The 16,941-nt window shown below is 35.8% G+C and overlaps 1 protein-coding gene across 2 annotated transcripts in view; it reads right to left on the bottom strand.

Moving 5' to 3' along the window:
* LOC145668529 (uncharacterized) overlaps nt 1–16,941 on the bottom strand; it is a 46,262-nt gene that overhangs the window by 14,388 nt on the left and 14,933 nt on the right. For both annotated transcript variants that reach the window (XM_081736508.1, XM_081736509.1), the window contains exon 2: nt 340–579. In XM_081736508.1, coding sequence (XP_081592634.1) covers nt 340–579 — 240 coding nt within the window. The remainder of the gene's footprint in view (nt 1–339; nt 580–16,941) is intronic.

The raw sequence follows: 16,941 nt of genomic DNA, 5'->3' as shown, positions 1-16,941 counted from the left end.
AGGAAATTTGATAAATATTGTGATGGCAAAAATTTCTATCATCACAAATAATGAATACATGTCCTCTATCAGCAAAAAATATTTCATTGAAATCGGAGCCGGACAATTGGGTGATGTCCCTTGTAAGCACAAAAGTCAACTTACAGAGATAATGTGTAGAAAATGGAAAGTTTCATAAAAGTAGGAGTTGAACAGAAGATTAATTTACAAAGTAGTCTTATAAGCTATCGCAGGATTCATAAATGAGACATCAATATTTAAGCATGATATCAAGTTACAGAAAACACTAGCAAAAAATAAACAAACAAACAAACATTTATAAATAAAAATTGGACTTACAAATTGTTAGGTACTAGCATCGTATAGTTAATTGCCAGTTGATTATTACGCAACCAATATGTAATATTATTTAACTGACCAATACCAACATTAATGTCATCAAACTTTCCTCCCGGATTAGGCAGTGATACACATGCTGTAACATTGAGACAGGTTTCATCTAAACGGCCGATGGAAAAATTTGAGCAAGGATCAAAGAAGAAGAGTGAGTATTCATCTTCTCCACGAACACCTCGGAATCTAGAAAAGATAACAAAAACTTTTAGAACAAGAATTTAAATACGAACAAACATAATAGACTTTGTTCTTTCTACCGCATACTATCAATAAGTATCTATCTATTTCATTTTTCGCCTTAAGAACTCTGCTTTCGTAGTTTCGTCAAGAGATACATTATTTCAATTAATAGTACAAATATTATACATTCAAAATATATGCGTAACAATAATTCTAAGCTAAATGTGTATTTTTTTTAAAAAAAAAATATTAATAGTGTATTGTTTTATATACGTATTACTACGTACATTCAAGCAAAGCTTAACATTGATATTATAGAGAATGATCAGACTGAAGGTATTTCTAGACTATAGAAAAGATGTTTATGTAACAACTTGAGGTGTCTTTTAAACTGTGCAGTTAAACCTTGCACAAGTTTGACATAATCCGATAATTTATTATATTCCTATGTGGTGTAACGAATTTTGAGTTTTTGTTAAACATAAATTTTGTACATGAATATGCTTGGTTGTTCTAGTGTTATATTGGTGTACAAAAGGCCAATTCGCCCACGATAGCCAAAGTTTGTGCGCTCACTTGCTCACGACAATCCCTTCCTTCACCAACGGTTGTGCCCGATGTGGTGGCCACGAGCCTGGACTATCACCCTGCAACGCAATTTCCACTGAAACAGTGCGCGTCGAAGATGTGTAAGGGGCAATCGTAGACCACACTGCTTGACAAGATTTCCAGAGCCCCGCTATAGAGGTGGGACGCCTTTCGCGTGAGGCCTTGTTTCAGAAGGCGAAAGGCGCAGAAATTCGTCGGCGACGCATCTGGTGACTTCAGAGGTATGAACGAGAAGGGTATAACAGACACACCAGTCTCCATGGCCATACGCCGATCATACGCGACAGAATTGCGAGCAGTGTGACTGGATCCTTTGTCCATGTGGATACACACTTTCCGGGTATCCCTGCCATACAGCTGTGGGGTGTGCGTTGTGTATAAGGGTTCCATGATGTTCGTTTGAAAGTAGGCTGTATTCACCTTGGCCCTCGAATCCACATGATGCATTGGCAATTTTCCCACAGGCGCAGAAACCTGGCACCACCATGAAGCCTTTCGAAAACTTCTCGCGACATTCATGGATGAACTTGCCGAGCCCTTCGCATCATGTAGCGAATAAAATATGACCCTGGGCTTATTGGTGTCATCAAGGTAGATCCATGCTTCATCTTGAGTGACAACTCACTTCCATTTGTCACCTGAGAGGTACTGTTCATACAACTTTCTTGCGTTCATGAATCTTCCTTGAATGTGCATTGGTGATAACTTATGCCCCATCACCTTATGGCGTTTTTCAGTCTCAAATTGTTCTTTATGATACGACACACTATGCTCTGTGATATCCTGAATGAGGTGGCAGAGTTGTTTTGCGTGGGTGGGTTCTCCTTCACAATTGATGCACTGATGTTTTTCACAACGCGTGGTGTCCTGGCTGGACATGCCCTTTTTCTTTTCACTTTCACGATCTTGATATTTAGGGCCGGTGCTTTTATAGCACTGGCTTACCCTTGCTACTGTACGCCTGCTGATATTGTTGCCCCCTTGCCGCACACATTTTTACAATCACTGACGCACTGAATTGTGCATCGGAAAATGCACATATATTTCCCTGTTAATAAGGTATCACTTTAACAGATATAATAGCTGTTCACCACAACAACTTCCACACAGCATTGTACGTGACTCACTATTGGATTCACGGTTATTATTATTATTTACAGTAGTAGTAGTAGTAGTACAAGTTGTAACTGTTTAAAAGTAGTTTACTCTTAAAGGTTAGAGTCATTTCTATCAAAGGTAGCAGACGATGACCCTGGCAATGTAATGCTGTTTGTACACGGTCAAAGAAAGCTTGAACAAGACAAATTCAATAGTTCAACTTTACATGTTCTAAGAAATACTGTTCAAGACACTCGAACGAGAATCTTGAATGAAATTGAAAACATTTATACACGATTATAGAAGTATTGAATCGTGTTTTATATACTTGCCGATAGGTTGCAGTTAAAAACAAGTGATTGAAAATATGCAAACATGTGAAAGCGAAGCTGCGTACTGACTTTGTTCAGACTTGCACTGAATAGCTACTATACTGTAATAGTGTCTCTTTCATTCCCTCTCTCTCTCTCTCTCTCAACTTTTTGCAGACATTTGGAACTTAATTGATTATATTAAACCTTTTAGAAATCATGTCAATTAGTTTTGTCATTTAGCCCTTTTACACCATATGTAGGTTTAGTTGGCTTAGGTTAAAAGAACACAGTGTTGGTTAGGTATATAATCATTTCTAGTAGTAAGTTTTCTTTTTAATTTTTTTTCTTCGCATACCGTATGGATAACAGAATCACACCCAAGAAAAAAAATTCTCGAACAGTTTTCAAAAATCGTGGATCAATACCATGAGGTAATAAGTGTCATTTGATGTTATGGCAACGAAGACTGTTTTAAAGAAGAGACTGAAAACACAGAAAACCAAGAGAAGCAATGACATTATTATTATTATTATTGACCGCCAATATCTGCCTCAGGTTTTCTTTATAAACCTAGTCGATATTCTGTACTGGTTAAGAATAGTGCAGCATAAAAGCGGTAATTTTACGGTTAAAATGAGTGACTGCATATGAAAGGATTGTCCCGGATGTATATTTCCACTGCCGGAGCATTTCCACACAATATAGGAAACCTCCAACGTGTCATGACACAGTGAACAAATTTGGCGCAGTTCACAATCAGCCACAAACAACCCGGGTTCACGATATCTTTAGATCCATATTGCTAACTATAAGAAACTGCCATTAACCTCTTTGGTCCCCGTGTCTCCTGTAGGAGACATAACCATAGTAATAGCAAAAATAGCTTTAACTACTTACTCAATGAGTTTACAACACTGGTGAATGTCTTTAGCTTTACAATGTTGGGAGTACTGTATCAAATTGTGTTTAGAATTCACAAACCTGTTACGTTTCCTTTGTGTTATTCAAATATGGCGGAGGCTCCTAGAAGACGAAAAATTGTATCCGCTGCAGGTAATTTCGTTTCTGTTGTTGTTCATTGTTGACGTATGTAAATGTTTTGATTGTTTTTTATAGAACGAAATACTACTTTTGACAGTCCATCGACTCATACCTAAATCATATTGGTAGCGGGAATTAGAGGAAGAAAATCCTGTATGTCTCCTCTGAGAGACCTCAGGACTCAATGATGCTAAAAGTACATATATTTTCATGTATGCGATTTTCTGATTTAGAAAAGTTTTTAGGGAGTTCTTTTGTTTGAAAGAAGCCAAACTCATAGATTTTTGGGGGAGAAGAGTGCTACTAAATGTTACACAAACTAACACACACACACACACACACACACAAGGTGTTCCGACCACGAAACATCCTAGAAGCGATCATTTATTTTAGATTGTTTTGTTCAGAGTTAATATGTATTGTATCCTTGTACTTTTTACACTGGGAACAGATGTTTCATGTAGGAATATTACGGTAAATAGACATAATATTTGATTTTTCTAAACTTTTTATACGGTCCAGGGATAGAAAGTTACATGTCAATTTTATTTAATTTACACGAGAAAGCAAAACTAGTCAGAGGAGCAATATATTCAAAGGTAAATGCGTTTTTCATATGTGTATCTTTTACCTCCTGAACAAGATTTTGGAGTACGGATTTTCCCCACTAACGAGTGTTTGAAAATGACATCTTTACACTTAAAAGTGACTTGTTACATTTTACAGCAAGCTGTCCATGTATGCTCAGTTCTAATCAGAAACTATCCAAACACATTAACGGTTTCATGAAAATAAATCTGGTATTTCTTCTGGTTAAGTAATTCGGTGCTCAACTTTTCAGCCGAGGAATCACCGATTCCCATTTGTAAATCATGCTTAAAGTATGTTTAAGCTGACAATGTTAGAAAGCAATATTGCTATATATATATATTTGTTTTAGAAATGCTATTTATTTTTATACATATTATTTTATTTGCCTTTCAGATTGTGAAGCACTGGCACAATTTGTAGAAAAGATTCTACCTGGAGACACAACAGACTTGGATCTATCTGATGACGATAGTGACGAGGGCCAGACCTTCGTAGCAGAGCAGGGTATTAGGAGGGTATTATTAGACTGTTTGATATTTTGCACCCCGATGCGGAGTGTCAGGCCACAGGTATAATCGGAAAAGGCCGAATTGCCAAAGATTGTAAATTGAAAAATGACACAGAAATGAAAAAATCAAAGAGAAATTTCTTACCAGTCTGTTCGGTCTGGACAGATATCTATTGTAATATGGTTCGATAATAGACCGGTGACTTTACTTTCAACATAGGAAGGAGGAGTTGAACCAGAGGATGAACGCCGTTGCTGGTCAAAAAAACACAGAACAATATTATGGTAAACGACCATGCGTTGTGAAATCGTACAACGCAAAAATGGGGAGAATGGATATGCTGGACAGAATTGGAAGTATGTACAGGGTTGATGCAAGAACGAGAGAGTGGACGATAAGGGTAATAATGCATATGTTCGATTTCTCCATAGCTGCGTCCTAGATCGAATATCGACGTACTCAAGCAGCACTCCGAACACCTTCAAAAGACATTCTTGATTGTCTTGAATTTGGCAATAAATAGCAGACTTCTACATGAAGTACCCACTAGTTCTCTTAACGAACAGAAATGCGAAGATTTTCCACCCCTACGAAAACACCATCGGGTGTCAACTCCTCACCCATCAGATAAAGTTCGAAGACAAAACGCAGATCATATGTCATTTTTTTTCAGAGCGTTTATCAAAAACCCGGTGTCGGTTTCCCGGATGCACATCCGATTCTGCACGAGTTTGTTGTAAAACTTGTAAGGTGTTTTTCCAAAGAAAGAGGAACTGCTTCAATATTTATCACAAAATCCGAAAAACTGTTTTAACATGTTTCAAAAAATATTGTAAGGTTGTTGATAAGCATAATTACTCTTCCGCTCAACAAAGGGTTAATTAATAACCTCTACAATTCTTTTAATACTTTTAAAATATTAAACTGTTACCGTAGGTAACACTTATAAATAATTCAAGAAAAAATATCTGTCGGTACTCATTTTTGACTCATTGAGTCCCAATGTCGCCTACAGGAGACATAGACCGCCGACACTACAACACTGTAATCTGTTCCTTTCCATCATATGCATGCGCGCCAAGCTTATAGATTCAAATAAATTCAGGGGGTCCCGAGTTCGATCCTAGCCCCCACCAAGTGAACTTTGTGGTGGACAAACACCGTGTGCGTGGGTTTCCTCGGGGTTTTCCCGTTTCCTCCCACTTTCTTCATTCCATCATTTCATTCATTACTCATCATCACTGTCTCCTTTAGCCTAACCGGCATAACCGTGGGACGTAAAACTTAAAGATTTCATTTTCAAATAAATTCAGAAATTCATGAAATTCTCACGAAAAATATGCTCAGGACCGAAGAGATTAAATGTATGAAAGACACAATTGGATGATAGGGACTAAAAGTAAGTTGATTGGATAATGCCTACCTTTATCTCATGCGTATTGGTCACATTCGGAGAATTAAGTACAGTGACACTTTTGGAAAGGAATGGACGTACCGAGTCTTACCGCCAATGGATAGAAACCTTCTCACAGAGAAGCGTGATTGTCATAGATATTGTAATGCCCCATGTGATAGTGTTTACACTCAATATGTGCTCCTATTTATAAACAACAAACACGTGCACCTTACTATGGAGCACTACAGCTGCAGACGACGGTGACAATAGGCACACCGCCAGTCACATGACGACGAGGGAATCAGCAGCGCCACCGCCTCACCTGGAGTGCCTATATAACCAAGAAGATTTCAACGACACCTATCAGTCTCGATTGGTCAACTCCTCCTCTAGTTTGCTCTGGAGCTCTAGGAAATACCTAACCCAAAAGCTTTCGTTTGCTTCGGAACTCTAGGCTTCCCTTATTCCCGCTTAGCTTGCTTCGGAGCTCTATCTGGATTCCTAACCTCAGTCGCTTAGCTTGCTTCGGAGCTTTGTGACTGCCCGTCTCCGCTTGCTTCGGAGTGTTGAGGGTTCCTAATCCACTTCACCTAGCTTGGTTTGGAGCTCTGTAGAGATCCTGTTCTAGGCTGCTCGGGCCTTGGGTCAACTTTCTCTACCATATTACAAAATTACATTGTTATAGCATTTCACGTTTATAGAGGATTTTATAATAAAAACCGGTAGTGGGGAAACTATTCCGGACTGTAATTTGCTCTACCTATTCTTGCACAAGCAGAATATGGTTAAGAAGGGAAGTTACAATTACAAAAATGGACTAAAGCATGCTGGTGAATTCAGCCTATTTCTAGCAATCCATCATGACCCAAATATGTCGGAAAGATCTCTAGTTCTTGCGAAGAACCAGTGTGGACCCAAATGGACAAAACGTCCACTTATTCCTCCGCCTTTTTATCATAACGTGATCAGGAAATGGAAATTCGGGATATTCCCTATCATAGCATTCCTGTTAAAGGCTCTGACACCAGCGAAGTTGATTTCTGTGCATTTGGACTGTTCAAACTTCTACAACATCGCCCTCACTGCTCATAAAATGGCTGCAGGGAGGAATAGAATGGAAACCCTATTCCTAAAGTTCAACGTAGTTGGTGGAAGTGGAAATTGTGATGTGGGCGATAGTCCATAATGCTGGTGGTACGATGGTACGAGGCACAACTTTTCACTGTGTAAGCACACTTTGAAGATAGGTCGGATATAAACAAAGTAACATCCTGTAACTCTTCGAATGTATTCTTTGACATTTTCGATTACTCACAAAATATACAGAAATTATAAACAAAATATCAATTTTATCCGAGAGCACTAGAAATAAATAATGCGTAAAGTTACATGTCAAAATGTTCATTTTTTTTTTTTTTTTTTTTTTTTTTAGAATAGAAAGGTGAGCAATTAAATTTACAACGGAAACTGAAGAAGCGAATAAAATTAATTTGTCGAGTCGTTATACCATTAAGTGTCAGAAGATTTTAATCACGACACGATTACTAATGAGTAGTGCCCTCTTTGTCCGTCTTATCATAACATATATACTATGGTTATCAAAGAGTCATATGATTTCTTCTTCATATCATACTTGACATTGAAGCGGAATAGTTATCATATTCTCACAGATACACCTTTCCGTAGATAAAAGAACAAATACTTCTACACCTGTTAGTAAGGCCATATTCATAGAAATGATCACAGTTTCTCTCTCTCCCTCAATTCTTTCCAAAATGATTTATTTCCAAAATGAAATGAGGTGGTCAATTTGTTACCTATAAATGTTTTTTTATAGCTGTTTTTTTTAAATCAGATTTCTAAGCTTGGATAGTAACGACACAGATAAAATATGGGAATTATTTCATTTTTCTATTTTACCAGAAAGATAGAAAGGAGAAAATATCTACGGCAGAGCTTCTACTGCATCCTAGCATGCGTTAGTAATATGGGCATAATCATGTAAGTGGGGTTTCTCGAGGCAGAGATGGCGTGGGTCAATGCAAAGTTGACCTACGACCCATCGTAACCTACTCCGACCCACCACCCACCGTGACCCACTCTGATCCACCATCCACCAAACCACATTGTCATCAACTCTGACCCATGATCCACGCTCTCCTCTCCACTGATTTCTGAGTTTACACTTGTAATAAAACAAGACTGCGAAATCACTAATCAGAGTTTGAATTTCTACGGTCATCGTTCAAGAACCGCTCGCTTACAATACCGATGGACCTGACCTTTACGATATAAAATGGTAAAGTGTTTGTTATGCGATGAATTTTAATTTAATTATCATATGTAACTATTTCCTTGCTGAATTACAGATAAATTTCAGTGAAAAATAGTCTGAAATTCGAAAGCCTCAAATAAAGGCACAGTGAGCCAACGTAAAGGGAAAAAAGTGTAAAATTTTCCATTCATAATTAAGTATACCCTATCAGCTTAAAATATACATGTAATTAAGCTTACAGTACAAATTGTATGTCCATTTTTCTTATAGTTTTATGGTTTGATTGCCTTGTGCTCTGAACGCTCTATACAATAAACAAAGTTTCAGCAATTATTATAATACGAGTAGAAAGCTATCGATATAAAATGCGAAGCACTGTAGTGTCTGTTTCTCAGTTTATTTCTCAACTAATATCGATCGTTTTCGATTATTTTTACATATCAATACACTATTAATTTCCCATATATATATATATATATATATATATATATATATATATATGTATATGTATATATATATAGTCCTCCATTAAAAGAGAATTTAAAAAAAAATGCTAGGACACGTTATTTATTTTTAATAAAGAGTTTATATACTGAATTTCAGTTCCCTAAGTTGAACAGATCCTAAGATACTAAATTTTTCGCAAAAATTCGGACCCCCACTCCTCGTTTAGGATATGTATTATAACGAAACCGATATAAGAACATCCCAGTTGGGATTGGAGAATAACTATATACCAAAAGTCATTTCATTTGGCTTTGCTATTTGGTGATGATGATTACGGACACATAGTTACATTCAATTTTTTTTATGATATATAGTAATTCATATATTACAGGTAATTCAAAAATATATTTTTTCCAGCTCCTCTAAAAATGCACAGGCTGTGTCTCGAAAGCCAATTAGTAAGTCCTATTACAAATATCAACATCCTAAAGTGCCTGAAGTTCCTTTTTTCAGGTTAGATATACTCATCTCAGGTAATAAATAGAAACAAATAAAAAAGGAAGAAAAATAGAGGTCTTAAAAGTAAAACGTAGACAAATTTACCAGTGTTCAGAAGATGCTGTCTACAACGCACTGAGTAGAGTGTCAGATACGTTCTCTTGACCCACGACCTACTCACAACTCTTTACCCACGACCCACTCCATCTCTGTCTCGAGATTCTCCAGTTTCCACCCACATAATTATTTTACGAATTCTTACATAATCATCCATTATCTTTACAATAAATGACACAATCTTGTGATGTTGAATATTTCATTTCAACACGAGCTTGGCCAATGCTGCAGCTGATTGATATCCAGTAACATCTAGTTTTGGGAACCATTCCGGTAAGATTCCAGTCTTGGGAATCATTTTTCCACAGCCATCATTTGTCATGTACTACCATGAGCAAAATAAATGACGCGTCTCTTTATTTTGAAGTTTTTTGAAAATATCTCCGTTTTCTTTATATGTTCGAAATTTCGGAAGGTTTCCCCAGCAGGACAGGTTAATAACAAACCCGTTTCTAATATTTGTGTTAGATATTAGCTTAAAATAAAGAAATTAGAAGCAAAAAACATTAAATCGACAGAAATCTCGAGAATTACCAACTCTGCTAAAGTGGGAAATTTTCAAGAACACGAGGAATTCTGCATTTCAACACGAAGCAGCGACATCTATGTCATTGAGAGAAATGTGGATTAAATCTACAAACTAAACTTTTAACGAATATTTCTAGTATGTCTTATTATATGCATTATCTGCAAACTCCAAATATATGAATATATGCTAAGTATTAACATAAAGATAGAGCAAATAGTGGAAATTATCTATGGAAAAGGACGAATTGGTAGGACGATCGTAATGAAATATCGTCTTTACCGGAACAGGCTCAGTTCACGTAAAAAGCAAATAGCTCAGTTAGTTAAAGCAACGAGTCTGTATGCTGAAGGTAGCGGGTTCGATCCCCTGGAAATGCCGTTGTCATTTTTATCACTACACTACGGTTATTTTATTTATTTTTTTATGTGGGAAAGAATCAAATTGTAACGTATGTGTAAAACTCATGACGATACCAAAAAAAGAAAAAATGCCGTTGTCGCACTTGCACTAGCGTCCCTAATTTTGTTTGCAAACAGTTTCGTAATTATTTCCCCTGTGCTCACTGCTCACCATATGCTCGCTGGCGCATAACGAATGTTTCCCAGTAAATGTTAATTCTAATTTGGAGAATTTTATAAAGTTTCACAATATTTCTCACTAGATAGTCTTCTATCTACGTGTTTGAATATTTTGATAACATATGTCCCTATTAAATGTTTAATTTTCCCTAGATGTTTAATTACGGAAAAGTTTTACAATGTATTTGTATTGAATTGAAATTGTTTTGAATTTACTACATAAGGTAAGTAGACCCAAGGAGGAGAACTCAAGTAATTGATATTCTACGTAAAAGCAACCTATTGTAGAATGATGATGCTTCTTACCTTCAGCACATAATCTTTACGTTAGAGAGTCAGACAGAGAAAAATCCTGTTTTTCCTCCTCTATGACCACCCATCTTAAACCTCTACATATCGTTGTTCGTCTCACAAAATTTCGGTGCTCCAAAAACATTCAAATAATAATAATAATAATAATAATAATAATAATAATAATAATAATAATAATAATAATAATCCTGAATATGCCATCCTTACATAATGTAAGGATATCTTAGTTTCCTAGTTTAAATCTTAAATATCTTAGTTTAAAATGCTTTCTTTAGTACTTATTTGAGCAACCATGTAGGAGGGGGTACGACTTTTTATTTTGCCCCTCTCATTTCAGTACCCTTCCAACAGAAAGTAATTTTTGATAAGCAGGACAGACAAAATGAATAAGAAATATATTTACAGCATCCTCTCCCCTTTCATGATTGGAATATCACGTAATATTTTTTATTCTACGAAAGATGGCCCTGTGCGGTTAGGGGTAGGTAACTAAAAGAATACCTAATATATAGCGCCCCTTGATTGTAATATTGCCGCTTCTTTATTTGTACGAAGGAGCCCCTACACAATCAAGGGTGACAAAAAGAATAGGAAGAGTGTCTATTGATTCCAGTGGTGGATCCAGCACGAACTCCTGGGGGAGGGGAGTTGAAGTGAAACATTCTTTTGATGATGTGAAGCTGTCACAAATTACCAGTTAACTAAACTAAACAATAGTGGGGGGAACCGGAACCCAGTCAGTTTAAATTGATGTAAAAGTTTAATTTTTGGCTTCATATTAAAAGTTATGGTTTCAAATGAGAATTTCAGTCCAAGTGGTCAATCATCAAATCTCGTGGGGCTCTTCAGTGTAGGCTAATACGGCCCCCTTATGAGAAAAGGTAAAATTATTAACATGCTTATAACTTTCGAATTTTTCGTCTATTTTAAAGAAATATTTTGCTTCGTATTAAAGTGTTGGTTCCAAATGACAAATTCAGTCCGAGTGGACAATGATCAAATCTCCGGGGGGGGGGGCTCTTCAGTATAGGGGGCTACGGCTCCCTTATGGGAAAAGGCAAAAATATGAAAATGCTTATAACTTCCGAATTTTCCGTCTATTTTAAAGAAATTATTGGCTTCATATTAAAGTCTTGGCTTCAAATGACAATTTCAGTCCGTGTGGACAATGATCAAATCTCGGAGGGCTCTTCGGTGTAGGGGTTTCGGCTTCTTTATGGGACAAGATTCACGTAGTTGATATTGCAAAATTGTTTTATATATATAAGTGGAAACTTGCACCATTTGGTTAATTTTACCTCTTATATTTTGCAGATTCATATTCCAAGCAATAGTTACTCCGCAGAGCTAAAAGAAGGCACTTACTAGTTTCATTAAAATGAAATGTCTTTTATGAGAGGAGCAGACGAACGAACAGGCACCCAAACGTTGGTTGAGTCGTACGGTTGAAACTCGTTAAGCTCGCTTCAATTATTATTATTATTATTATTATTATTATTATTATTATTATTATTAAAGCTTTTTGCTCCTAATTTAGTTATTTTACTTTATTATTTAACGAATATATTGAAAATTGTCAGAGACACGTATGCAGTAATTTATTTCGGGAGGGGTCCGACTTCAATATTAGGATAAATTATAATAAAATTTTAAAAGATAATCCCCAAAATTAGGCTAAATTTACAGAAAAGTTGGGGTTTCAGAGGGGGTCCGGACCCCCTGGACCCACCCCTGAATGCGTCCTTGTTTGTCAGTAACATTTCCTCATTTTGAAACCCTCAAAAACTTCGGATAGACTATATAAAGGAAAACGAGTTATTTTCGATAAAATATCACTTCAAGGAGACACGACAGTTTTATTGCACATGGTGGTATCCAACGTTCACAAGGGCAAGAATTCCTTCCCTTTTATTCTTTTGCTATTGTGCTGTATCGAAAGGTCAGGTTTGTAACATATTACTCCTACGAACAAGCATGACTGGCAGATAGGAATAAGCTTTTTGCTCCTAATTTAGTTATTTTACTTTATTATTTAACGAATATATTGAAAATTGTCAGAGACACGTATGCAGTAATTTATTTCGGGAGGGGTCCGACTTCAATATTAGGATAAATTATAATAAAATTTTAAAAGATAATCCCCAAAATTAGGCTAAATTTACAGAAAAGTTGGGGTTTCAGAGGGGGTCCGGACCCCCTGGACCCACCCCTGAATGCGTCCTTGTTTGTCAGTAACATTTCCTCATTTTGAAACCCTCAAAAACTTCGGATAGACTATATAAAGGAAAACGAGTTATTTTCGATAAAATATCACTTCAAGGAGACGCGACAGTTTTATTGCACATGGTGGTATCCAACGTTCACAAGGGCAAGAATCCCTTCCCTTTTATTCTTTTGCTATTGTGCTGTATCGAAAGGTCAGGTTTGTAACATATTACTCCTACGAACAAGCATGACTGGCAGATAGGAATACTGAACACAACTCCAGAGAAATGCATGCTGAACTTACGTCTTTACGCTTTGGTGATTTGCCCTCAAGGTCAATCGAGTGGTAATTCAGTTCCGTCTCTGTTCTTAAGCCATGTTCGTATTACTTCGAACAGTTTTGATAATGAAAAGCATGCCTCTTAATATAACAGACTTCTTTCGCGTAAGAAATCGAAACTCAGTTGGTCAGAGCAACTAGTCTGTAAGAATTAGGTTGTTAGTTAGTTAGGAGCCCAGTACGAGTAAGGGTTTTTATTACTATTGTTTTTATCTTTTTTATGTGAGGAAAAATCAAATTGTGACATCCCGATATCAAATGTATTTGATTAGGTAGCTTTGTCTTAGCTAAACTTTAAACATCAGTAACTGTCGAAATTATTTCACTAACCGATCACTTACTGAACATTTCAAACACGTCAAACCAGTGGCATAACATGAAGGTTAACCTCTCCTCCGCAGTCCTTAGTTATGCGTCCGTACTTTCAAGGGCGGACTAAGGGCCGGGCGACTGCCCGGGGCGCCAGAGAAAGAGGGGCACCAAAACGAGCCTCAAAAAGTAAATTTTATAATGTGCTTTCTACTGACGTTTTTGGTTTATATTCTTGTAAAGTAGTGGCAATTATATGATCTTTTTCCATTTCACTATGGAAGAAGAGAGTTTCATAGTACTAAGGGGGCTGTATCGAAAAATTGAGAGATGGCATGTAGAATAAAGAGTGCCGGGAATTAAGTATTGTTTGTTTGTTTGCTTGAGTTTAGCGTTCCACGGTTATGCCTTAATGGGCAAGGGAGATGTGGATACTAATTATAGTGGAATCCGAACCACTTTTATCGTTCAACAGTAATCCACCGGGAATTGGACCCGGTACCACAGAAGGCAGGCGTGCTAGCCACTAGACCAGGGGGGGTGGAGTTGGTATTGTTTATAGCGGGCCATATTCTTTGTGAAGTTTTCCTAGGTAAGGATTTCTTTTTGAAAATGGGTTTAAAACAGGGGCGTCATTTAGGGAGGGGCATTTGCCCCCCCCCTGAGTTTGAGATGTATATAGAGTTTATCATTAGAATAGTAGTAAATCAGTGAAAAACGCGAAATTTTACTTATATCAAGAGGTCTTGCCCCCCCCCCCCAAAGCAAAATCTGAAATGACGCTCCTGGTTTAAACTATTAAAAACACTATGATAAAATGTAAAATATAGGCTACTACTAGGGGAAGGGCGCCAAAAAGTCACAGGAATAATAATAATAATAATAATAATAATAATAATAATAATAATAATAATAATAATAAATATGAATGTCTTTGGAGAGCCGAAAGTATGTGACACGAATCATTATAGGTAGAGCTTTAAGATGAGTGGTCATAGGGGAGGAAAAACAGGATTTTTCTCTCTCTGACTCTCTAACGTTAAGATTATGTGCTGAAGGTAAGAAGCATCATCATTCTACAATAGGTTGCTTTTACGTAGAATATCTGTTACTTGAGCTCTCCTCCTTCGGGCAACTTTGCTTATGTAGTAAATTCAAAACAATTTCAATTTAAGACAAATATTTATAGAGAAAAATAAACATTTAATAGGGAAATCTGTTATCAAAATATCCAAACACGTAGATAGAAGACTATGTAGTGAGGAATTGTGAAACTATAAAATTCTCCAAATTAGAATTAACATTTACTGGAAAACATTCGTTATGCATCAGTGAGCACAGGGGAAATAATTACGAATCTGTTTGCAAACAAAAATTAGAGACACTAATGCAAATGCGACGATATTTTCTCTCTCTTTTTTTTTTTTTTTTTTTTTTTTTTTTTTTTTTTTTTTTTTTTGGTATCGTCATGAGTTTTACACATATGTTACAATTTGATTCTTTCCCAAATAAAAAATAAATAAAATTACCTTAGTGATAAAAATGACAACAGTCCTTCACGGGATTCGAACCGTCTACCTTCGGTATACAAACTCGTTGCTTTATCTAACTGAGCTATTTGCTTTCTTACGTAAGCTGAATCTGTTCTACAGTAAAGACGATTTTTCATTACGATTGGGCTAACAATTCGTCTTTTTCCATAGGTAATTTCCACTTTTTGCACTATCTATACGTTAATACTTAGCATAGATTCATATATTTGGAGTTCGCTGATAATGCATATAATAAGACATACTAGAAATATTTCGTTAAAATTTTCGTTTGTAGATCTAATCCACGCTTCTCTCACTGACATAGATGTCGCTGCTTCGTGTTAAACTGCAGAATTCCCTCGCGTTCTTGAAAATTTCCCACTTTAGCAGAGTTGGTAATTCTCGAGATTTCTGTCGATTTAATGTTTTTTGCTTCTAATTTCTTTATTTTAAGCTAATATCTAACACAAATATTAAAAACGGGCTTGTTATTAACCTGTCCTGCTGGGGAAACCTTCCGAGATTTCGAACATATAAAGAAAACGGAGATATTTTCAAAAAACTTCAAAATAAAGAGACGCGTCATTTATTTTGCTCATGGTAGTACTGTAACAGTGTTCAAACCCTCCCCGATCGTCTAGTAGCTAGTGTGTGTCCCTTTAGATTCCTGTGGTTCAAACATGTTACAGGAGGTCGTTGAAATTAAGCACTGTTGGAGCTTTGGTATTTAAACATTTATATAAATGTAATTTAGGTATTATTATTATTATTATTATTATTATTATTATTATTATTATTATTATTATTATTATTATTATTGCCTATATATAAATATTTGTCTGTTTTTTTTTGGGGGGGGGACTGTAAAAGGAACTAGCTGTTTTAAAACATGTACGATTTCAATTAATTTTTAGTAAATTTTAATTACCATTTGTATTGGAATGCTACTTTTGGAAGACGTAGAATTCACCTGGCTGATTGTCCGAGAACAACCATATTCATAACGATACAGGGAAGCTTCAGTTCTTATATCAAAGTCCTACACAAGAAAATTCGAATAGGGTAAAACAATGCAAAAATAAGTTTTTTTTTTTTTTTTTTTTACGAATTATTATAATATAATGAAGTTAAAACTAAATACCACATACCGGGTAATTAAAATATGATACCCATATATTCCATCAACCAAAATTAGTATATAAAAACGTTGTGAAGCAAGGAGGCATCTTTATCAATCAAATCTTACAGTTCGCGATTTAACAAATATGTATCATGGCACCGCGGAAGATTATCAAAAAGTAGCGACTTCAAAGGTAAATATACATTTCAATTATTTCTAAATCTAAGTTATTTTTTTTAAATTCTAGTTTAGAATTTAAATAAAAAAATGAATTTAATAGTTTAAATGATTAAATGATCACGCCTTTTTAATAAGTGCTTAGACCCTTTTATCAGGTGATAAAAAGTTTAAATTTTAGTTCTTTCTAAAGTTAATTATGTAACAAACACATGCAAAAGGTAAATTTAAGGCGTACAACAACATAAAAAACATTTATGCTAATAGATAACGCTAAAATTAGCATATAAAATGTAATATATATATATATATATATATATATATATATATATATATATATAATGTCTAATAATTTACATCTAGAATCT

Source organism: Thermobia domestica, chromosome 13 (genome assembly GCF_964235325.1).
Source record: "Thermobia domestica chromosome 13, izTheDome1.hap1.1, whole genome shotgun sequence".
Classification (NCBI taxonomy): domain Eukaryota; kingdom Metazoa; phylum Arthropoda; class Insecta; order Zygentoma; family Lepismatidae; genus Thermobia; species Thermobia domestica.
Note: the sequence above shows the minus strand (reverse complement) of the source record. Positions and strands in the feature narration are given on the sequence as shown.